At 41.0% G+C, this 23,163-nt stretch overlaps 1 protein-coding gene across 1 annotated transcript in view; it reads left to right on the top strand.

Moving 5' to 3' along the window:
- The window catches only part of LOC126036559 (ran-binding protein 3-like), a 33,383-nt gene that overhangs the window by 3,423 nt on the left and 6,797 nt on the right, over window positions 1-23,163 (top strand). The window contains exons 2-13 of the mRNA XM_049796498.1: window positions 6,492-6,550; window positions 6,821-6,857; window positions 7,488-7,565; window positions 8,651-8,725; window positions 9,588-9,662; window positions 10,314-10,438; window positions 10,905-11,008; window positions 16,129-16,213; window positions 17,325-17,424; window positions 18,554-18,684; window positions 19,618-19,738; window positions 20,340-20,482. Coding sequence (XP_049652455.1) covers window positions 6,492-6,550; window positions 6,821-6,857; window positions 7,488-7,565; window positions 8,651-8,725; window positions 9,588-9,662; window positions 10,314-10,438; window positions 10,905-11,008; window positions 16,129-16,213; window positions 17,325-17,424; window positions 18,554-18,684; window positions 19,618-19,738; window positions 20,340-20,482 — 1,133 coding nt within the window. The remainder of the gene's footprint in view (window positions 1-6,491; window positions 6,551-6,820; window positions 6,858-7,487; window positions 7,566-8,650; window positions 8,726-9,587; window positions 9,663-10,313; window positions 10,439-10,904; window positions 11,009-16,128; window positions 16,214-17,324; window positions 17,425-18,553; window positions 18,685-19,617; window positions 19,739-20,339; window positions 20,483-23,163) is intronic.

Genomic DNA, 23,163 nt, shown 5'->3' on the forward strand with positions numbered 1-23,163 from the left:
TTCTTAGCCAGAAGGTTTTTACTATTTTTTCACCTCTTTTTAGATGAAAATGGGGCATCTCTGGAAATACTGACAGATGTCTTTTTTGTATCAAAACCCAGACACAATATTTAACCGTGAACCTGAGCTTGGATAGCAAAGTATTCTGTTAATTTATCCTACTGCATATTTTCACTGTATGTATTTCTCTTCTGCCTGTTATTGCAGTTTATCTTGTGTATAAGTAGTTTTCTGTGGTTTTGCAGCATATTGAACAGAAATTGGTCATATTAGTACATAGTTTATCTCTGATGCTCCTTGAGACAACATGTTAAGGGACAGATCATCAGCTAGCATAGTCAAGATAATTCCTTTTTTTTTTTTTTTTAACGTGACGATACAAATTTCTGGATCCATGTCTTCCACTTACATGCTAGTCCATTGTTGCCTTCTTCACTTACCACAAAATACGAGGCACAATATTTTGTCTTAGTGTTTTTTTCAAGTAATAGCTGTAAACAGCATATATATTCATAAATAGCAGAGGCAACACTCTCCCTTGGTTTTTTTTCCTTAGTATTTTAGTATTGTGAAACTACCTCCGGGGATGTCGGAACTAAAGTCACAGTAAACCTACTTTTCTTCTTAACATCTTCCGCAATTACGTGTTCCTGTTGAATGCAAAACAAACAAAACGGCAATGTTATGTGCAAGAATTTGTTGTTATTTCTTAATTTCATTTGGTGTGAGTTCTGTGACTTGGCAACCATCAATCTAAGCAGTAACATAAAAATGCAGTAGTGTTCTGCTTTTATTTTTGCAAATTATAGCAGTAATATACAAAGCTAGTAAAATTCATGCTATGAGTGCAGAAACTTGCTAATACTATGTCGTAGCCTTATCTTTTGACAGGATAAAATTATAATCTGATTATAAAATTTCATGTAGTAGTTTTTGTGTTGTGTAACACTTACTAGGATGTTGTGAGGGAAAGCTAGATGCAGTTAAAGGTTTTGTAAGTCAGTGACATTGCTTGGAGATGATATAATTTTCCAGCATCTTATTCTATTTGAGAAAATGATCTTTGATTAAGAAGGTATTTTCTTTCTTTCCTTTTTTTTTTTTTTTAATTTTTTTTTACCGTGTAAAAGTAGAAAATTGTAGTTTCTGTTTCAGAATTAAAAGTTTTCCTATGAGGTGCAAATGGGATTGCTACAAACCCAAAGAGGTTCAAGTTGTTACTTTAATTTAAGGAATTATGACAAAAACGTCATTTTTTACAAGTCAGCTTTTGTTATCAGTGTTAGATCTTTGTTGGCAGTTATGAACTACCAGGTGGGGTTTTTTTCAGGTTTAGTGTGAAGGATTCAGTTTTGTAGGTAAGCCAATCTGAAATACCTGATTGCAGGATTGGTAGTAAAGAGCTATACAAATAATATATAAAGTTGTGGGAAAAGTAGAAGCTCAGGCAAAATCCATTGGATTGGCATTAGGCCTTTATGGAAATTCTCTGGATGAAACTGTTGAAAGAAACAACAGAGACATGAGAATCCTGCCCCCTAACTCGTCAGTGGCACTCAATTGACAAATAGAATAAAAAATGCCTACTGCCAGCTCTGTGGTGAAATATTTAAATTACAGTTTTTCGTATGACTTTCAGTGGACCCTAGTTAAAAACTTTAATACAAAGTAGAAAAGCAGAACACCATGTAAAGTGTATAACCTTACATTTGGTAAGGTACTAGGTTAATTTACTGGAAAAGTAGTTACAGCTTGCTTCAACGCTGACTGGCTAGTCCCTGAAGAAGGTATTGTCCAGTCACTGAGCAAGAATTTGAAAATCCAGGTGAAGTTGCATACCTCTGACACCACAGAAAGCCCAATTGCTTAAATAGTTACTCAGTTTTGTAATGAGCTCAAAGGGATCACTAATCAATGAAATTGATTTGAACAGAACGCAAATTTGAATGAGAAAATGAGTTTCTGTACTTCCTTTCTGTAATAGTATACATTGCTAAGACTGGAAGAGGAAAATAGGATTGACGTGTAAGAACCGTAATTGCCGTCAAACACCGATGCCTGCATTTTGGCACTTTAATGCGTATGAAAATCGGTTTGATTTTTAGGTTTGATGGGCCCTCACAGCCTCTCATGGGAGTCAGCCATCCCGAGTGATGTGAAACCTTCTACTGTTATGTTTTATAGTTGTGGGTTCCTAGCCCTATTTTTCGATAGGAAAATGTGAAAGTATTTGCCATGAATATGAGTTAAGATGCTTTCTGACTTCTGGCAAGTTTGGTGGTGGTGAAGATGCAACAGAATTGATTTTCTTTTGACTCTGAAAATGTCAAAATTAACTGTTTAAAAGTCAGAAGCAAAAAACTTTTATTGAGGTCACAAATTCCTGTCTTATCCTCTTAAAGGTTTGAGTTTGTTTTGCTTTGCACTGTCAGCCACTCTTGACATATAGCTTCAGGCATACGACTGCCTGAAGATTGGAGAGAGATTTGGGCTCATCTTTTCTCCACTGGGCCCTTAGCCCTCACAGGATCGTCCTCTGGGCAAGACGGAGCAATAACAACAAGAACTCTAAAATTTTCAAAACCATCAGCGTCCCGCTTATTCTTTAACATATACGTTTTGTGAAGTTTCTACAGCTTTAGGAGAAGCAATAGCAGTAAAAGTGAAGGGTGGTGTGTCGCAGCAAAGGCTGAAGGACCCCCACACCTCATGGACAATGCTGGCTTTTGGGACGCGAGCCAAGTTGGTGAAAGCAATTTTACATCCTTTCTTGCATGTCATTCTGACCAGTGCTTCCCGGGCTTGGGCGGCAGCCAGCGATCACTTTTCCCCAAATGCACCTCTGCAATTTTCTTTCAAACGGAACTCGGTAAATGCAGTCTCCGTCGGGGCATACCATCACTTGCCGGTTGCCTTGCACGTACCGCGCGAGGCAGAGCGCCGAGCAGGGCGGCAGAGCCCACGCGGGCCGAGCCGTGCTGAGCTGATCCGAGCCGAGGCGAGCCGAGCCGATCTGATCCGATCCGAGCCAAGCCGATCCGATCCGATCCGGTCCGATCCGAGCCAAGCGGCGCAGGCAGCAGGCCTGAGCGGCGGGTGCCGTTCGCGGCGCGGCGCGGAGGTCGGAGCACGTTTGGTGGTGCTTCTGCCCGGGGCGCGAGGCCGGAGGCAGGGAGGCCGTGCAGGCGAGGTCTCAAACAAGGGAACCCGGCGCTTCTGATGTGTCTCCAAATGTGAGGCCAGGACCCTTCGAGTTCAGCGGCGTCAGGGGAACGCTCGTGAGGGACAGAGAGCCCCACCCGTGGTGGTTACTGACGGGCGGACAGACAGACAGACGGGTCCTGGTGATGGCTGACAGACGGCTCCTGTGCCCGGACTCTTGGCTGAGGCTGGCAGGCGAGTCCAGCCTCTGCAGCCAGGGGTGGCCAGCCCACTTGGCAGGTTTTTCTGGTCGTTTTTCCAACAGCCCCTCTCACCCACAAGTACCGAGCTGCTGGGGACTGGAGCGGCCCAGTCTCAACCGGGCGCTAGCCAGCCTGTGCCCGCCCGTGTCCCGCCGGTGAGGGTGAGGAGGAGGAGGAGGAGGAGGAGGAGGAGAGGCGGGCGGCTCCATGCCGCCCCGTTCCCCCTCGCCGGGGCCGCCGGGGTCGCCGGGGCCGCCGCCGCCGCCGCCGCCGCGGGAGGGGGGTGCGGAGGCGCCTCTCCTGCTGCCCGCAGGCGGCCGTGCGGCCTGTCGGCGGCGGCGGCCTCGGAGCGGGAAAAGGAAGGCGAGGACGGCGGAGTTGCCTCCCGGGGTTAAAACCAGCGCGCTGGCACGGCGGTGGCCGCTCCTTGGTGGCCGGCCTCGTCCGAGGGCCGCGGGTAATCCCGCCTCGCCGCCTCGGTGGCCGCCGGCTGCAGGTGTCTCGGGCCTGCGTGCCTGGGAGGTTTAGAACGTAGGGGGGAGTCGAGGCATAGGATCCATCCATAGTTATAGGACACATGCATAGTTAACGCGAACACGCCTGGGAAGGTCGTCCTGTGGGTGGCCCGATTGAGGAGTGAAGGTCTTACGGATGAGCTACAGGGAATGCTGCTCAGGAATTACAAAAAAGGTTTTCTTCGTCTGGGTAGAAGCAATACAGAACCGCAAAAACGATAAATAACCGTGGCAGCGTCAGCAGCCTCTGACTACGTCTGCAGACGGAAGGAAAGTTTCCCCTTGCGCTCAAAAGCGGTCGATGTGGTACGTCTTTTGTATCTAGCGCAATATCAAAATAGGAATATTTCTCTGTAAGAGCTACCATTATACCCTAGCTTCACATGTTGCTGTTGGTGATCAACCAGTTACCAGTTTTTCTAGAGGAGCTTCTGGGTTTTTTGAAACTATTACAGGAATTCTGTTGTTGTTTAAATTGTAGTGAGCTTTCCTAATTCCTTCAAACTCCCTGCAGCCTTTTAGCTCCAGCAAAAGTTCACTCTGTGGTAGAAGGGCAGTTCCCTTTTCACAGCAATTCACTCTTTGCTAACTCCATGCTTTGGAGCAGTAAATCTACTTTTAGAAATAGTGCTAGCTTCTGAGCTTTGAGAGGTAGGTACTGTGGAGAATATGGAGGGTTCTGTAGTCATACTTTTTTGTATTTTTCCTTTATTCAATAGAATACAAGACTTTTTTGTTTGTTTGTTTTGTTTTGTTTTGTTTTTAAGGAGACCGGAAAAAAGGCTGTTATACTGAATAAAACACGTTTCGGTGAAATACTATAGTTTATGTGTGCCACTCCCCTCTAGTGAGTAGAAATGGAATTACCCCATCTCATGCGATGCTATGGTCCCCCAGCTGCAACCAGATTATGGAAATTTTCTTCAACTTTCAGTCACAGAGAGTTACCTTTTTTGGAGTTGAACAATATGAACTTTTTTCTGCTTTCTCTATTAAGGACAAAGCAGATCTGCATTGCAAAGCATGCCAGGTTTGCTAAAATCAGTCATTTGTGCACACATAATGCCCAAATAAATGCAAAATGAACCTCAACAACAGCAAAACTGTATTAGTTTTTACTGCTGTGTCTGTATATCACTGGATTTGAGTAACAGGTTCATGCTTCTTGCCCCAGGTTACATACACACATTTATTTTAAAAATGTTTCCTTTTTTCTTGATTGTTGAATATATATATTTATACAGTAATTTTAAAACCTCCATGACAGGTTGATACTTGCTTTATTAAACCTTTAAGCGATTGATACCAATGCTGGAGTGGTTTGCTCACAGATGGATGTGGCAGCCAAGATAAAAACGTCACTCCGTGTATTTTCCCACCGACGTTTTTGTCGAACAGGTAAATATTCTACTATAAAACAGAGGAAAAAGATGGTGTGTACATGATAAATATTCTGTCAGCCGTCAGTTAACAAGATATCAAGTGTGGGATTTCTCTGGCCAAAGGCCAGTCATATTTAGCTCAGTAGTCACCCTAGCCTGTCCTTATCACCCATAGAGAGAAATACATGCATTTCATTCTTCTTCATTCGTTCATCTCTCAACGTACACAGCTAAAAGATGCTCGTGCTCAGAAGCTGATTGTTTCTATTGACTACACGTTACAGACAGCTCAAGCTAGCATGAGGTCAATCCTGTATGTGGTGGTCTAAAAAAATCTATTTGTGTCTGCTGCTTTGCTCATTAATTGTGCCATTTATTGGCATAATAAATGTGTCATTAATTGGTGGTATTGCTGAAAACAACTTCTGCTTTCACACTGACAACCGAAGTTAGCCCATTCGAGTTGCAGAGGCTGTGAAGGTCTCATTCTTTCAAAGTAAGTAGCCCAAAGAAGTCATGTAAGATGTAGAAGCAGTGAACCCTAAATCAACATAAAATTTGATGTGAGGCAACTGTATGCTGAAATATGTTTCATAGAAAAAAACCCCAAGACATGGATCCAAAGTTGTTTTCAGTCATACCTAAGAAATGCAGAGGTACGCCCGAGAGCGGAATTTGCTCTATAGAACTTGATGTTTATATGTCATACTCACACATTAAAACTGACACTAGGCATTCACTTACATGAAGCCTAAAGAATGGCAAGCGTGTGCATGTAGCTGAGAGGCCAATGTAACACCTTTCCTTGCTTTCCTTTTGGGATCATTTTGCATGTCATGTCCTTGCAGTTTTCTGAGAGCAAAAGCTGCAGTTTACCCTTGTGCTTAAGGGATGGCAGATGTTGTTTGTAAAGGCTAAAAGTACTTTTTTGTTCTTTTTAACTAAAAGAAGTGCGAAATAGTATGAGGCCAAATCCTGTGGCATGTAGTGAGGCAAAACTCACACTGGAATTTGAGGACTCATCTTTATTTTTATTTCTGGACCGTGCTGTACATCATTGCAGCTCTATATTTTCTTCCTTTGTTACAAAAGGATAAAGTCCTGTTTGTTACTGTACAGCACTTTGCGAACTGGTTGAGAAGTGCTATTACAGAACTGTTATGACATGTTATTACTCTTCCCTTTTCCAGAGAGATCAGTGCTTGCCCAGCCAACATTTGTTTTTGAAAAGAAGGACCGTCCTTTGAAGGTAAAAAGCTTTTTTTTTTTTTTTTTTCCCCCCTAATTGAGAAAAAATGCTGAGAAATGAGAATTCTGTAGACAGCAATCCTAGCAGTAATAAAAGATTTTAGCCCAGGTTAAGACTTGTAATAAATGGTCTCAGAACAGGGAAGAGTAGAAACTAGAAACAAGACTGCTTTCAATGCATGTGTGCTGGATTGATATACTTTGTGTCCTGGTCTAGAAAATGGCTGTTCTGTTCTCCTTGACCTTCCCATGCTTGTATTTTTTTTTCCAGCGGCCTGCAGAAGACCTGGTTTGCAAAGCTGACAATGGTAATAACCACCTCATTGAAACAGTATAATAATGCCCTGGGTTATTCTTAGGTCTGACTGTTGCCTGTGAATATAGTGTTCGGACCCTTACTTTGTATGAGCAGGGACAGATCGCTTGAGCAGGGACAAATTGCTGTTAGTAGACTAAGGCTATGTGGGTTGTAGAGTCACCTGCCATGTCCTAATATATATGTCCCTGTCTTACCTCAAGAATTCTTCCATCTTACCTCTCATGTTTACCAGAAAGTCAAAATCCAGAAGCCCTGAAAAGTGGCCAAGTATGTTCATCAGCTGTATGGGTTCCTATTTGCCCTTTTCTATTTGTTTAGGCTACATTATCATGTAAGTTAATATGCTTAATGTCTTCTGAGCCTGTGGGCTATGAACTGATTCTAAGTCCTTGATTTAAGTTCCCTGAACCTAGTGGAAATAAAGAAGACTCCCTAGGCCTTTGTGCCAGGTGTTGACTGAGATTCCAAAGCCCTCGTGCTCTTAGGTACTGCCTTAAAGCTGTTCATGTAAGTCATTCCTAGAATTCATTGTGTTCAGGTTTTAATTTCGTATCATAACATTGTGCTGAAATCTCCTGCCAGTCTGTCCCTGCAGAACGTTATATGTACTTTTCTCTAGATTTCATTAGTTGTTCCAGAAAGCGTGCAAGATCATCATCTTTTACTTTGCGGAAGTCTGACTCTCAGTCTAACACAGGTATGATGTTTAGCTACAGTCATGTTTTAATTACTATAGTTCTGTATTCTCATCTGGTAAAGAAGAGAAGGAATTTTACTGTCTAAGAAAAGCTTCTGGACTGTAGAAATGCTGCAAGTCATGAAAACTTAAACATTGATATAAACTTGCTGGTAATTTCCAATAAATCCCTTTTTAAGTAAAAATATATTCATTTTCCGTACTAACATAATACAACATAAAGTAGTGAAAAACTTGTACATTTCATATTGTTTCCTTGAATTGCTCACACAGTCAAGGGAGGAGGAGGGCTGGAAAGGAATGAGATTCCCCGGTTTGTGGAAGAGATCAGTGTTCCTTGGGCAATCCCTGAAAATGTAAAGCAGTTTCCAGAAGGGCCCCTCCTTTCATTCAGCCAACAGCTCACCTGGAAGGCTCTTTAAGGACTATGTAGTGCTTCCATGGGAAATGCACACAAGTCACTGAGGCGCCTCTGCAGAAGGGCTGATCTGGTTTTTACAGCGTTTATTTAACATACAGATGGGACCAGAAAGTTATTTCTGAATTCAGGCATTCATATGTGTACACTGTATTTTGTTTTATGTAGTCCTGTGACATACCTGAATGTAGCTATGAGGCTTTAAGAGAACCTAAGTTTGGTTTACTCTGAAAATTATACTGAGATCATACACAAAAAATCATAGATATGGTAGAAATGTTAGAGTATGCCTATACCAAAAAACAAAGCGGGGTATAGGAGGAAGCTTGAGTGATTGACCTCTTGATTGTCCACACTGCTTAATTGATAGCTAACTCTCTGCTTCTGTTTTGAACCTCCCAAACTAGCAGTCTCCAAGACAGAGCTGTTACAGAGTGGACTAGCTGTAAGTAGCGTGCCTAAGCCAGGCTGTGCTGCTTGGCCTCAGAGACCTCTCTGATTCAGCAGCACAGGCATAACCTAACAGTGTACTTCAGAAAGCTGGTAGTTAGCAGGTAATAACTTATTCTACTGCCAATGAAGGCATGACATCAAATTGGCTAACCTTAAAATTAATCTTCTTTTTTTCCTCCGAGCAAATGATAATTTGAGTCTTTTATCCTTTCAGATACAACTGTCGCTCAGAAAAGAGGGAGATCATCTTCCTTTACCATCCTTCCTACTTTCCCTCCCTCCCAGCCAGGTAACTGAAAAAACCCCAAACAAAACCAATAAACATTTATGTAGAAAAGCAGGTATTAGCTAAAATAAAAAGGTGTACAGAAATGCTTTTTCTGCAGGACAGAGCTGGGGTGCATTGGACTAGTCTGGTATTTGGACAGAAGAAAGGAATGTTTTAGGAGGAGGACTGGCAGTTCAATAGAAGAAATGTTTTATGTGTTTCCCAAATGTTTTACAGGTCCTTGGCAGGCATTGGCATAAAGGATTTCTAAACAATCTTAAGAGGACACAAGATTGTTTTAGCAGCACACCGTGCCCTTTTTGCAATGAAAAAGTTGTGCTTATCTTGTGTCATTTTACAGGATGTGGTACATGGTTGCCATCACTTTCTGGCTGGTGTTTGCTATCTTGATTAAAATGGTGAAAGCATCAGTCGTGCACCACCATCATTATAGTAAGTTATGAAAGCCTTTTTAGCAGAACAGGGCAGGGCACATTTATTTATTCCCATGTTCTTGGGCGTCATTTACTTATCTTAAAAATGCCTAAGACTGAACCAGATAGCATTGCCATTTCAATAGCTTTTGCAAACCAGCAGCACCTGGTTTTCAAAGCTGTCGAAGGATTTTATGAATTTAAAACATCCATTAGTATCCAACGATTTCTGTCTCTGACATAGCCAGAAAAGCCATGGTGCTTTCTGTGCCTAAGTCTACCCACCTGTAAAATGGAGACAGTAACAGTTATCTCAGAGATCTTGTTTAGATTAATAGGTTTGAATATTGCTCATGTACTACCAAAATAGGAAGGGGTTACAGAGATGTGAATTAATAATTCAAATTTGTTACTACTCACTATTAAAGTTTAAATTCCTTGTTCTGTAGTAAAGAAGAATAACATATTCATGACCTCAGCTCTTCTTCAAAGAAACCCTGACTTGATCAGAAGTACAAAAGAAGGTAACTGTCAATGCAATATTTATTCACTGTACTTCCACAAAGGCATTCTTAACAGACCAAAAAGACATAAAAATGACAACTCTTCTCTATGCTGAGTGATAGGCTAAGAATCTTTGTGACATAAGTTATTTGTTTGACAGTGTAAATATCCTGTGAGCTCTGTTCTGAGCCGCTGCTCTGACTACTCAATTCCTGAGTGGACTGAATATAACCTTGAATAGTGAAATTCCACATTCCTAACTGAATAACTCTGCTCCTGGAGAGGGTAGTGAAGAACCGTCTTGGCGTCTGCAGGTGCAGGATTAAATTTGAAATAGCAGAAGACAGATCTAACACAAAGCAGTAAATATAAGTATAAATATAAACACGTATTTAAATACATAAATACAAATATATTTTATACATCTAAACAACTATTTTTTTTATTTAACATATTATCTTTTAATTCTGGTAGGATCATGGGGTTGGTGTCACTACAGAGTTGTGCATTTTAGAATGGATTACAAAATTTCAGAATGTGTAGCAAGTAAACAATAAATGCTATTTAAATATGCTTTGAAGCTTTCAGTTGAAGGAGGCAAGACACATAGGTATGAATTAGATGGGAAGAAAAAGTCTCTGTTTAAATATTTTGTCTTTGTATTTTGCAAGGATCCTTGTCACAAAGTCAATTGCGGAATGTCATTAGACCTGCCATTTTACAACCCCCACAAGCCCTGGCCTGTCCTGAAAATCCTGTAGTATCTCCAGTGACTAAGAAAGAAGCATATGTTCAGGTAAAAAGAAAAGTAGTTTTACTGGCTAATGTATGTTTGCAGCTCAAATACAAAAACCCAGTGCTGTCTTAAAGCAGTTAATTATTCCACTGCCTGATTTTCAAGAAAGTTCCCCTCTCAGTTTCAGTGGAATCGATGGATCTCTGACATGGTGTGAACTGTTAAGCTCGTGCTGGCTGTGTTTGAAAACACATCTCTTCTCTGCAGGCTGTCTCAGCTTTCAGATATCAGGGTTCTGTGGGCAAACCAGCTTTGGGAATTTTTTGGATTTTGTTTATTTAGAAAGCAACATTTTAGCATTTTGATTAAGGGCACTGGCTTAGTACACAGCTGGAGGAAGCTCAGCCAACTACCGCATATATATATATATATATATACGCCTCGGTGACTCTGGACTTCTAGCAGACCTGTTTATAGCAGAAAATAAGCTTGGTCTAATTAATTCATCGGGTTTTACCATTCCTAGCTATCTGAAGACAGGTCTTATTCCTCAGCTGAGAATTCAGTGAGTTCCAAGACAGCAGTGAGGTCATCTACTACCATGAATCTTTCTACCTCTAAAACAACACAGTAAGTTTTTCTTTATTGTATTCCTGCACCATTTTGTCATTTGGCCTATGGCACGCCCTTTTGTCCTACATGTCTAACATGGTACTAAGCCCGTGGTATCTACACCCACACAATGCTCAGTGGTGTTTGTGTGTAGTGCCAGAATTTGTGGGTACTGACTTGAGCTCCGTACACCACAAGAAATGGACTCCTGCTGGAAATTAATCTCTGTGGGACAGATTGTTTCTCATTAGCAACCCCCAAGCCAGAAACTATTTTGGTTTGCCATGTCATGCAGCTTTGGCAGTTCAAAATATGTCCCAGTTTTGAATGTTTACAGTCATCTTTGTGTCCCTTTGGAGAGCTCTATTCTGATTGCATGGCTGCTGCATCTCATAAACAGATGCAGAGAAACTCAGCAATTACAAAAATATGTGAGCATCTTGGACACAGAAGACATGAAGACGACCATACAGGACTGATCTGGAAGACAAGGTCAGTGCTGCAACCGATCTTCTACTTCCGTGCACACGCCAGAGTTTCTGGGATGAACAGCTGGCTGTGATGATTGTGGTAGGGTGGCATCTTTGTGCAGACATGGGTTGACCAGAACAGGCTTGAATGTCTGCATGAGGAAGCTGACTTGCTTGGGCTAGGACGTTGCCCCTTGCCTCTGACTGAAAGAGCTCATACCGGTGCAGAAGCGGGCTATTGCCTCTCTCTGGAGACTGGCTCATGAGAATGTTAGGTCTGTGGTTAGCCAGCAGGTTATCTTGTAGGTATTAATACTGCTTGCTGATGGTTGATGAGGGTTGTTTGCCTGGAAGTTGTGAGCATCAGGAATACGCCTGAGATCAGTTGTGATGAGAGAATGACATTTTAAAATGGCTAGGGCCACAGATAGCACATCTGGGATGTTGCCTCCTTTCCCCCTCCCACCCAAAGAGGGCAGAGAACGTCTTAACTGCAAAGGAGTCCAGTCCAGTCTCCTTCAGGGCTGGATGGGCCACAGATAAAGCTTCCTGCACACAACGTTTGGGATGCACAGTGCTGGGGTTCTGAGGAAGTAAGGAGTGTTTAGGTGCACAGAGAACTTAGATTCTTAGTCTTTGTCAACAAGAAGAGCATAATTAGAGGGCAGATGCTCACTGTGATTTTGGAAGAGCCAGCCTGTCCTTGTCTATCACAGTTAATGCTGTCTATCACAGTGATGGTGCCCTGTGAGAACAACATGGAGCCAACAGAGCATGCTGGAATTTTAGCAGATTCAAAATGATGGCAATGCATATACCAGAAAAGCTAAAGGGAAGGTGGTACTGACTTCAAAATCAGTTGCTATCGCTACTCAAATCTATTTACTTTCTGTCAGCTGCACAATATCTCGGAAAAGATAGGTGAGTGGCTTTCTTTTGTGAAGTAGATGGACACAGAAATGCAATGCAGTGTTTGAGTGCTGACAAGTTACAAGACTTAAAAGTGCTTATGGTATTTCTTTTCCTTTTCTTTTTTAAAAAGGAAATTGCTAATCTCTTTGGGGTATTCATGCCTCATTAATTCTGCATATCGCAGTTGTGGTAAATGTTGGTTTATTTGACAAGTTGAAAACTAATTTAAATACAACCAGGTGCTTACTGCTCTTCTGAGATTGCAGGGGGTGTAAGTGCCATTCTTCCGATGTGTATTAAGTGACTGATGCTTTAAAATACTTCAGTAGAGTCTTTTGGGCATAGCTGTTTTCTCATAGATAGCTTGACAACAAGTATTCAAACAAACAACTTTATTATAAACTCCGTATACATGCTAAACAGTAGTAAACATTGCAGCCAGACCTGCTCATTGCTAAGTAAAGAATTTTCTGAGTTTGTTTTTAATTATCAGTCGAGATGTAGCTAGTGTTTATTTACAAAATAAAATGCAGACACACTCAACAGCAGGGATTGCTGCTGCCTGCAAACGTCCCTCTTGCTTTCCTCCTCTTCCACCTCTTCTCTATGTGACATGATTCTGTAGAGAGATGAATGAAAATGGTTTGTTAGGCCTCTGCAGTTGCTGCAGCTGTCCACGTCCCAGGAAATCACCAATGGTTCCGTTTCCTGAACGGGCTGTAGTAATGAACTGAAAAGAAGAAATTTGCAGTTTCTTAAGTCGGCTTAAAAACTTGGAGAGAAGATTGTGTCGTAAGTGACAGAAATGTAATGCTGGGAAAGCTCAGGCTTCTGGTCATGTATTCAGCTCTGCACAAGGATTTGCTTGGAAAACTGACAGGGTTTAAGGCCGGCACTGGAACTGGCAGCTACTCAGACCCTTCTGGACACTCTGAGGACAGTACCTGGATCTACTCCCTTTCCGTAGTCCCTTTCCAGTATCTTATCCACATTTCTCCTTCTCCTGTTCTCCCTTGTTAGTGTTCATTCCCTGAATTCAGTGCCTCTGTTTTGAATCTCCATGGCAATGTCATCCCGGGCACACTTTGTTCTTGCCCTGCAGCAACATAAGGGTATTGAAGTTTTAATACAGCTTTAAGGCTGGCACTTCCAATTAACTGTCCGGAAGAAGAAAGATCCTGCACCAGTTACTTCTTCCTTACATTTCCAAAAATAATCAAAATCCATTTCCCACATTATTTCTTTTGAGACAAACCTCTACTTTCAGGTTTTTTTACTCTTCCAGACTGCTATCCTTCCCAAGTTGCTACCGGAGCAGCCTAGAAGCAGCCGACAAAATTTCGGGATGCAAACTGATCACAATTCAGTCAATTTTAGTGGGCAGTTTTCTTAAGGATTAGAAACTCATTAGTTTAAACACACTTTAGATTCCCTGTTCATGGCCCAAAACACATATGGAAGGCTTCAAGGCTGAAAAGGGATGGATTTTCTGATTTCTTTTTCTTATTTGCTCTTAGTCTTAGCAACACATCGAGCATGAGAATGTTAAGGAATATTTTGTTCTTCAAGTGTAAAATGGAGATAGCTTGTCCTTGGGAATTCCTTCATCCTGTGTGAAGAGATTTCAAGCACACTGTATTTGTGAACACAGAAACTAAGTTTTAGAGGCAACCGCCAAAGTTCTGGCAACAAACCCAGCTTCTTAACAGGAATATCCTCTGCACGACATAGGTGCTGTTAAGCCCTCTCAAGGGTGATGAATGATCTGGAAGAGCAGATAAGTGGTGCTGAAGTATGCAGTTTGTGACAGAACATCAGATTGTCTTCCTGCCAAGTCATCCTTCTGGAAGAGGAAGAGACTAGAACTTGGATGGTTTTGCCTTGTGGCCAGCAAGAGATGCAGTGATTAAGCTCTACAGAACGCATAGAATCATAGAATCATTTAGGTTGGAAAAGACCTTCAAGATCATCGAGTCCAACCATCAACCATGCCCACTACACCATGTCCTGAAGTACCCCATCTACTCGATTTTTGAATACCGCCAGTGATGGTGACTCAACCATTTCCCTGGGCAGCCTATTCCAATGTCTGACAACTCTTTCAGTAAGGAAATTTTTCCTAATATCCAATCTAAATCTCCCTTGCCGCAACTTGAGGCCATTTCCTCTCGTCCTATCACTAGTTATTTGATAGAAGAGACCAGCACCCACCTCACTACAACGTCCTTACAGGCAGTTGTAGAGAGCGATCAGGTCTCCCCTCAGCCTCCTCTTCTCCAGGCTAAACAGCCCCAGCTCCCTCAGCCGCTCCTCACAGGACTTGTGCTCCAGGCCCCTCACCAGCTTGGTTGCCCTTCTCTGGACACGCTCCAGCACCTCCATGTCTTTCCCGTAGTGAGGGGCCCAAAACTGAACCCAGGACTCGAGGTGCGGCCTCACCAGTGCCCAGTACAGGGGGACGATCACCTCCCTGCTCCTGCTGGCCACACTATTTCTGATACAGGCCAGGATGCCGTTGGCCTTCTTGGCCACCTGGGCACACTGCATGAACCACCTATAAGCCTTTTGTGAAAAAAAACCCAAAACAAACAACACCCCCCCCCCCGCCCCAAACCAGCAGCAAGAACAACTTCCACACGAAGTTTCCAAGGACTTCCTAATGACTTTTATAAAAAGTGGATCCTGTCACATTTAAAGTGGCTGTGTAATTAGCAGGTCAAATCACAGCTGTACTTACATTAGAATATCCTTGAATGTAATCCACAAGTAATACACTTTTTACAAGTTGTGAGTATGTTACTATTTAAAAATGCATTCGCTACCTTCTCTTAAAACCTGAGAGGTAAGAGGCTAACTGAGAGTAGTTAAACTCAGGGTGGCAATGCAAAAAAAAATTGATGTTTTTTATCTGGAAAACCTGAGACACTAAGAAGGAAGAAGGGACAGAGGAGGAGAAGGACAAGTGTTGTTTTAATGTATCTTCTGCCAGAACCAGTCACATTCCAGATCCTAAATGTAAAGTGATGTATCTACTGTATGAAATTTTCTCCTCAATCTGTATCCCCCATCTATAGCAGGCCAGTACCAAAGGATTGCAAGTATTTAGTTTTCTTCACTTCTTATTTTAAGTATATCTATGGAACAGGTCATTGAAAAATGGAGAGAAGATCTTTCTTCTTGTTTTAGTTATAACTTCTCATAAGCCACCTGCTATCATGCCTTTACATTTTTGCAGTATTTACGTGAATTGAAAGTGTGTGCATTAGAATACACTGCTTCTCTGCCTTTCCAAGACATTAGGTAGATGACCGAGGAGTGCCTGTAAGGCATTGGGGAGGACAGTATTCTGAAGGGCATGAGAGCTGTAGGAACATGAAGGGATAATTGTTAATCATTGGTAGTCTTTTGGTGGAGCAAAAGGAAACAGGGAAAGAAATGTAACGCATTAAAGTTTCTGGAGTAAGACACTTCCCTGAGGAGGAGGCGGCATGTTGTTTTGCTTGTTATTCTTCGCTTTTAAGGAACATCCTCAGTAACCTTCATGAAATACAGTGTGATACTCTGTTCCTTTAGTGAAATGTTACAGAGAGAATATTCTCAGATTCTCTTAAAAGATTTTGTCTGATTACTTAAGTAGTCATTTTTTGTTTGTCTTTAATGTAAGGTGTGGAAAAGTAAATGCGTGAACTTATTTGTATTCTTTACAAAGTTCTAAAGAGTTCTAAGTCACATTGTTATGTTATTTTGTTCCCACAGAAGTCAGTTGTTTGAAGATGAAAGTGTACAAAACAGCAGCAATTCTGATTTTGTGTTTGGAGAAAACATGGTTGAGAGAGTTTTGGTAAGATCAGTAAATGCTGGCAGACTTTTTATCAATGTTAATGTACTCCTGAGTATAATTTTTTTCAGAGATTGATTCTTTTTAGGTCATCCTGTTCTTTTAAAGATGTGAGTAAATATGATTCCAATGACTGCTGAGGAGAAAGTAACTTAATATTTGCTGTAGAAGGGGTAGGCATCTCTATCTTCCCCGTCCTAGATAAGTACTCCAGTTACTAGCCTGTACTAGTACGCGCTTCTCTTTTGCTCATTTTTTAACCCGAAAAAGTTTGTTTTTATATTCCATGTAAAGTGGGACAACTAAAATACAAGATAAAAGAATGTGCTCCATACTGCTCTAATAATTTCCATCATAACTGTTAAGAGATGGGAGAAATTAGTATGAGGGGAAAATCGAACATCCATCCTAGATAGCGTCCGTGTTCAACTATGTTGTATGTGCTGTGAGATAGCTTAATGGATCAAGTCCTGAAGGAAACTCAGACAAAAAGGTGGTTCCCAAGCTGAGGACTGCACCATTTAAAAGGGAATTGAAATTCAGTTTCTAGTAGAAGTAGAATGAAAACAGTATGCGTATCTGCCAGTGAAAAAGCTTGGCAACCATAGGTCTGGGTTATGACTTCTGACCAGGATTTAGGTATGAGGTAGGAGTTGGGCCACTGAGCATTGTCAGGAGCCAGAAGCATTTATTTAGATATGCCTAAGGAACTTTATCTGCAAAAACTGAAGGTCGTGGAAATTCTTAATCCTTCTGAGGTTAAGTTTGTGGTGTCTGAAAGTTTTCACCTATTCTTCTGGGGCTTAAGTGCTTAAACTGGAAATTAGCTGGTACTTAAACCTCTAAGTCCTTCAGTGGATTTAAATCCTAGTCCAGGATCCATACAGAGAGGCCATTCTTCTTGGTGGGAGAAAGACATACTGATTTTATGACAATAAAGTTACTTCCACTTGAGACTGAAATTGTATCATCTGGGTCAGTTTTTACTCTGAAGATACTCCATTTTCTAATCTTCAGCCTAGCATGCATTAAATGATTCGATGTTGTATCTGATATGAAGTAACATAGCCATTTTATTTAAATAGGAATTATTATTTCCCCTGTTTTTTCCTAGAGTCCTGAAAAGCATCCCCAGCCGTGTAATGGAGCTGATTCATACAATGGAGAAATAACATCCATGTACATAGAACCTTTTCATGTCAGTCCACAAACAAGTAAGTGTACTTAGCAAACAAGTACAGTTAGCTTTGTTACTATGTTTCACTGTATTTTAGAGGATGTCAAATGAGTGGTGGTCAATAATTTTCATCTATTCTCAAGTTATCCAGTCACTAGTACACTGGCAGCATGTGCCAAAAATCTGTGTTCAGAAAGCAGCTACAGTTTGATTTATGACATTTGAACTGGACTAACTTCAGAATGAATGATCTAAGTTACTCAGGAAAGGATGGATTTTATGGATTATTATTATTATTTATTACAGATTATTATTTTTTATTACTTGAAAAAAATGTGGTGAACTTTGTGAATGCCTTTTGGACCGCATTTTTGAACTACGTTTTTTAAGCTGTCTGCTGCTTGTATTTTGTGACTGTTCATATAAATTACTTTGCCATATTTGTATCCTAATTGGAGGACTGAAACTTCCAGACAGACAGATTTCGGGGTTTGTTTGTGACTTTGGTGTGAGCTTTTCTACTAGGCAAGCCACATAAACCTAGGCTGTGAGGGAATCCAAAGAAGGCCCATATCCTGAGCCCTCTTGCCAAATTTTGCGCCCTCTTTACTAATGGATGTCTTGGATCCTCTTGCTTTGTATGAAGATTCTTACAAGTAAAAAAAATAAAAAATTAAAGCCTATGGAAAACGTATCTAGATCGTGCAAAATACAAAATTTTGTAACAATGTTCCTTTCAAATCTTGTCCTTTCGTGTTCCTGTCAAGTATTCATTGTATAGGTATTACTATTCTGAATACTAGGATGTGTGTCTTTCATTATTTATTAATCTGCCCAGCAATATGACAGGCAAGTTTCATTTTGAAAATCAACTTCTAATTATTTAGGGCTTGTTTCTGCAAGTTGTCCCTTGGGGCAAACCTCTGCAACTGCAGAGAGCCCTGTTCTATTCAAAATGAGTCTGAACAGGTGAGACATTTTGCATTATTCCAGCCTTTTTCTCTTGTATTTACTGCTTTGGCCAAAAACTTGTTAATAGCACTAAAGAATATCAGATACCACAGGGTTTACTGACGTCGCAGGCCATCCTATGTCCTAGTTTTGTTGTTCTGAAAATACTCCCCGTACAGAAAGGATTTCCTTTTTTTTTTCCCCGCCTCCTACAGAAACAGCTTTGTTGAGGAATGCAACACTAAATGAATCAGCAGCTGCTTCTATTTGCAAGCCAGTAGAGAAAATTCTGTTAGATAAAGTTGACGTTATAACTGGAGAAGAAGCAGAACACAATGTGTTACAGGTATGTATTTCATAAAGCCTTGATGGTGAGCAGTTTTGTGGTTGAAAAGATCATCTAGATCTATTACAGATCTGAAAATAACTTCAGTTTATATTTTAAATTTTCACTTCTTTAACTCTACTAACCCATTATTTCTATAGGCTGATATTTTCTTTTTCATATTACATTTGTTCATTTTATAGTGCCTTTCAGTAAGTGGCTGCTTCAGAACTGCGTTCTACAGTTGTATTTTATAAGCATCTACACAGTGTACCAGCAGTAACTAAAACTTCAAAATTTGAACTGATTTGGGTAATGATTTTTTTTTTGACAAAACTATGTTTGGAAAAAAGCAATGTGTTGTCAAAGTAGTTAGTTTTATAGTTCATCTAAAATATCAATTATCTTTCTGGCCCTCCAGGATGTATCTTGCTATACTTCATCTTCAAAATGTTATTTTCTCAGAAAATACCAATGATGTATATGTTTTTAAAAATCTTAACATTGAAAGTTGCATTATTTTATCATTGATTCAATCTTCTGTCTTGTCAGAACATGAAAGTTTTACTCTCTTTGGAGTGGTACTCTCCTAGTAGTGGTACTACTGGTATCCTGGTCTGCATAATGTTTCTAATGAGTGAGGGAATAAGATGTAGAACATTTGCAACAAATTCAGCTGTGGTAGTGGGTATTGCAGGTGAAGAGTTACTGAAGATGAAGTAATTGAAAAAGTAAACTGGGATTCATGCTGAATGTCCTCCATAACTAGCAGAAAGTTTAGCACACATCTGGGAGCCATTTCATTTTAAGTAATAATGGTGATAGATCTATATATCTTTCTATACATGCATATGGATGTATTAAAAGCCGTATCAAAAGGTTTGAAAACATAAAGTTTTAGAACCAGTAATATTAACATTGGCTGGCAATTTCCATTATGTATTTCTCTTTCAGATCAACTGCAAGCTTTTTGTATTTAACAAGCTTTCTTTAACCTGGATTGAAAGAGGCAGAGGATCCCTGAGGCTTAATGACACTTCCAGCAATAAATGTGGAATGTTGCAGTCAAGGCTAAGTAAGAATTAAGTAACGAAGTAACACATACACAAAACACTAAATAACTTGTACTATTGCTGGCTAGCATAAGTTTATTTCAGAACATTTAAAACTGAGTAGCTAGTTTTATTTAAGTCAAGTTGCTGGCCATCTTTTTAACATTGCCTGATAAAGTTACCTGTGTTACAAACTGAGGTACTGGGCATTTTTCACTGTTTGTACGCTCACGCTTGCATATGTTGTTGGGTTCTGTGTAATTGTGCTGCAGTGTATCTTTAGCTCAGTCACCAGTCTGACAGTTTACTCCCTTTTGGTTCTGCTTTTCCAGGATTTTCCAAGTGACTGTTTCAGGTCACTTCTAGAATGTTGTTGTTACTGTGCTGTCATTTTTTGTACTGTATTGCACAGTTTCAGCAGATTATTTGCTTTGTATGCCAGATGTATTGAAAAAACTAATATATTTTGGTATTTTAAAAAATAGTTATCTCATCATGTCAGGTTTTAGACCTAATTAAAAAGAATAACTCATGAAAATATTAGTTGTATACAAGTGCTAGAGAAGACTGCTGCAGTGAAAACGAAGATGGTTCCAATGCCTTATATAAACCTTCTTATTTTAGTTATGCGAAATCAAGGCAGCCTGAGACTGATTCTCAACACCCGACTCTGGGATCAAATGGTTATAAAAAGAGCAAACAGAAAGAGCCTGTGCTTCACTGCAACAGACCAAGAGGACCACTCTGTTCAAGTATTTCTAATTCAGGTAAGCAAGAGAGAAAAACCCCAGCCAAATCCCCATTTCATCTAGGATTGTGAAGACTTGCTGAGGCTTTGGTTTTAGCAAATGGCCTTTGATGCTCTGTCAGGCTGTTCAGCTTAGCTGTTACATGGCTTTTAATATGAAATGAGTTAGAAAGTGCCATCCCTTGGTATTTCAAAAAAAAGGTGTGAAGATGGGATATGGCCTTAGGGCGGACATTTCCAGACTGTGGTTCACCTGCCACTGATGGAATGGATATCATTCCAGTCATATGCAGCAACTGCTGTTTCTTACAGAAGCAACACTATTTTCTACACAGGTAGTTAGATATTCGTAAATTACTTTGGTACAAGGCAGCAGCTTTCTGCCATGGTTCTCGACACAGTGCTTGCAGTAATCCATCCAGTGTAGGACCTCCATTTCTCAGTTGAGGAGAACATAGATTTTGCAATGTCACCTTATGTAAGACAATAGTCTTGGGAATCCAGGTTTTCTCTAGCAAGGGCTGGTAAGTTGAGGATGGAAGTATGGTGGACTTAACTTGCAAATAAATAGCACATATGTCCTAGGTTAAGAAGTGAGAGCATCCACCTGAGTTTAAGGATGTCTCCGGTTTCCCCAGTAGACCTTTCTGGGAAGGGTTCAGCCTCCTGGGCAAGAAAAATAACTCGCCACTTCCAGGAAGTGTCACATGTCATACACAAGCAAAGCACTATGCACCTTATATGCCAGCACTGTAAGTCTGTCACTTCCAAACAGTTATTGACTTATGTATGGCTGTGCTGGACAGCTGGTCTGCCTGTGAGAATTAGAAATGTTCTGGATTGCCAGATGTGCTGCACAGTTTTTCTAGTGTATATAAATGTAAACATCCCTTAAATTCTGTTGTGGCACTTCTGGACAGCAAAAAAAAGACATGTATTAGGAAACCAAGGTACATGTGTGTGGCAAGGGTTGCAGGAAGCTACTTCTACAGTCGTCACTGAAGCGGCTGGTATCCTTCCCTATAGCTAGTATCCAGCCAAACTAACACTGAGACTCTTGAGTGTGGAAGGCAGATTGGTCAATGCGTGAGACACCCAGCAGGCACTGCCAGAGCCTCGGCATGTAAGTAGGCTGGTCTAGTAGTCAGTGGAGCCCACTCCTCCAAGGCACCGGCAGATATTTTTAACTGCCATTTAAATTTGGTTTTCCCATGTCCCATGAATGATTGATACATTTGGTTCAGGGATATTATCCAAAGGGCTTCTCATGAGTGAGGGAGAAGAGTCATATGATGCTGACTACAAAGTAGGCGGTCCACAAGACTCCATTCGGTTGATCCTACAGTACTCACCCAGGTTTGCGCAGAGGGCTGGCCCTGCCCACTCCCCCATGCTTGTTTCTCCCTCCTTGCTTTTGGTGGCATTGGAATTCATACAGCTATGAGTGAGGCAGATCAGAGAACTGATCTGGGTGGGCTTTTTTTGGTTTTGCTAATTTCGGTTTTCAGCTTGATTCTATTCACCCTGTGATTGCCCTAACGGTGGTACTGGCACAATGGAGAGGGTAGAAATGAAGGGTCAGAGGATGTACGGAGGCGAGTCCACCCCTCTTGGCAGAAGCCAGAGTTCATACTAGATTAAAGTGACAAAGGAACTCTGGCTTTTCAATGAATAAGTAAAAAGCTACCAATAGAAATGATCAGACTGAATAGCTGCCTTTTTCATATTTATGACCCTGCGTTTCCTGAAAAGCCCTGTTATCTTCAGAGCTCAGATTTGTCCACTGAGAGCTGCAGTTTGCAGTTGAGACATCTCAACAACTCTGAATTGCTTTCTTCTTTGCCCGTCTGTAGGGAGAGAATGGTTTGCTGCTGCAAGTCTGGGTGGCACAGAAGGCAACCCTGATCTGCTGCTGCTTCCCAATTCGCATGCTTTTCCACCTGTACACACTGAAAGGTGTCATTCCAATCCAAACAACATGTATTTATTCCTATTGCCAAGCGATACAGATAGAAATTACTCTATGTGATGCACAGAAGTGGAGAGCTGGACTACAGAAGACCATATGTAGTTACCCTCTGGTAGATGATCTGCTTCATGACAATGTAAGAAGTACTCTACTGGTACTTCTGGCAATGCCCAAATGCAGTGCTTTTAGGAAGCCCAGGCAAACATGGCCACTTTGTATGGTCTGTTCACCTCATTGACCCCCAGCATCCTTCAGTGCTGGATTAGAGATGTGAGAACATGCACCCCTACTTGTTTCCTTTGCTATCTATTTTGTGAAATGATTGCCCCTGAATTTTTCCAATTCCTTTTTTTAAACTTTTGTGACTATATTTTTGACCTGCTGTTTTTAATTTACATTGTCTCTCCCCCCTCTCTCCTGAAACTGCAAATGTAGAAGTTATTACTCAACTCTGTGAAAAAGCACTTTCTTTTATGCTGATCCTCTACTGCTTTCATTAAGCGTACGCTCGTGCATTTATTGTGTGGTTTGATGAACAGCCATACCATATGCAGTTTATCTACCACTTTTATAATTTTGAAAACCTTAGTTATACCCCATTCTTATCCTTCTTTTCAAACTTGAAGTGTCTCAACTCTTCCTAAGGAGCTGCATCACACCCTTGATCATTTTTGGTGGCCTTCTCTTTCCCTTCTTTAATTGTGCTATATCCTTGAGATGTGATGGCCAGA

Source organism: Accipiter gentilis, chromosome Z (genome assembly GCF_929443795.1).
Source record: "Accipiter gentilis chromosome Z, bAccGen1.1, whole genome shotgun sequence".
NCBI classification, from domain to species: domain Eukaryota; kingdom Metazoa; phylum Chordata; class Aves; order Accipitriformes; family Accipitridae; genus Astur; species Astur gentilis.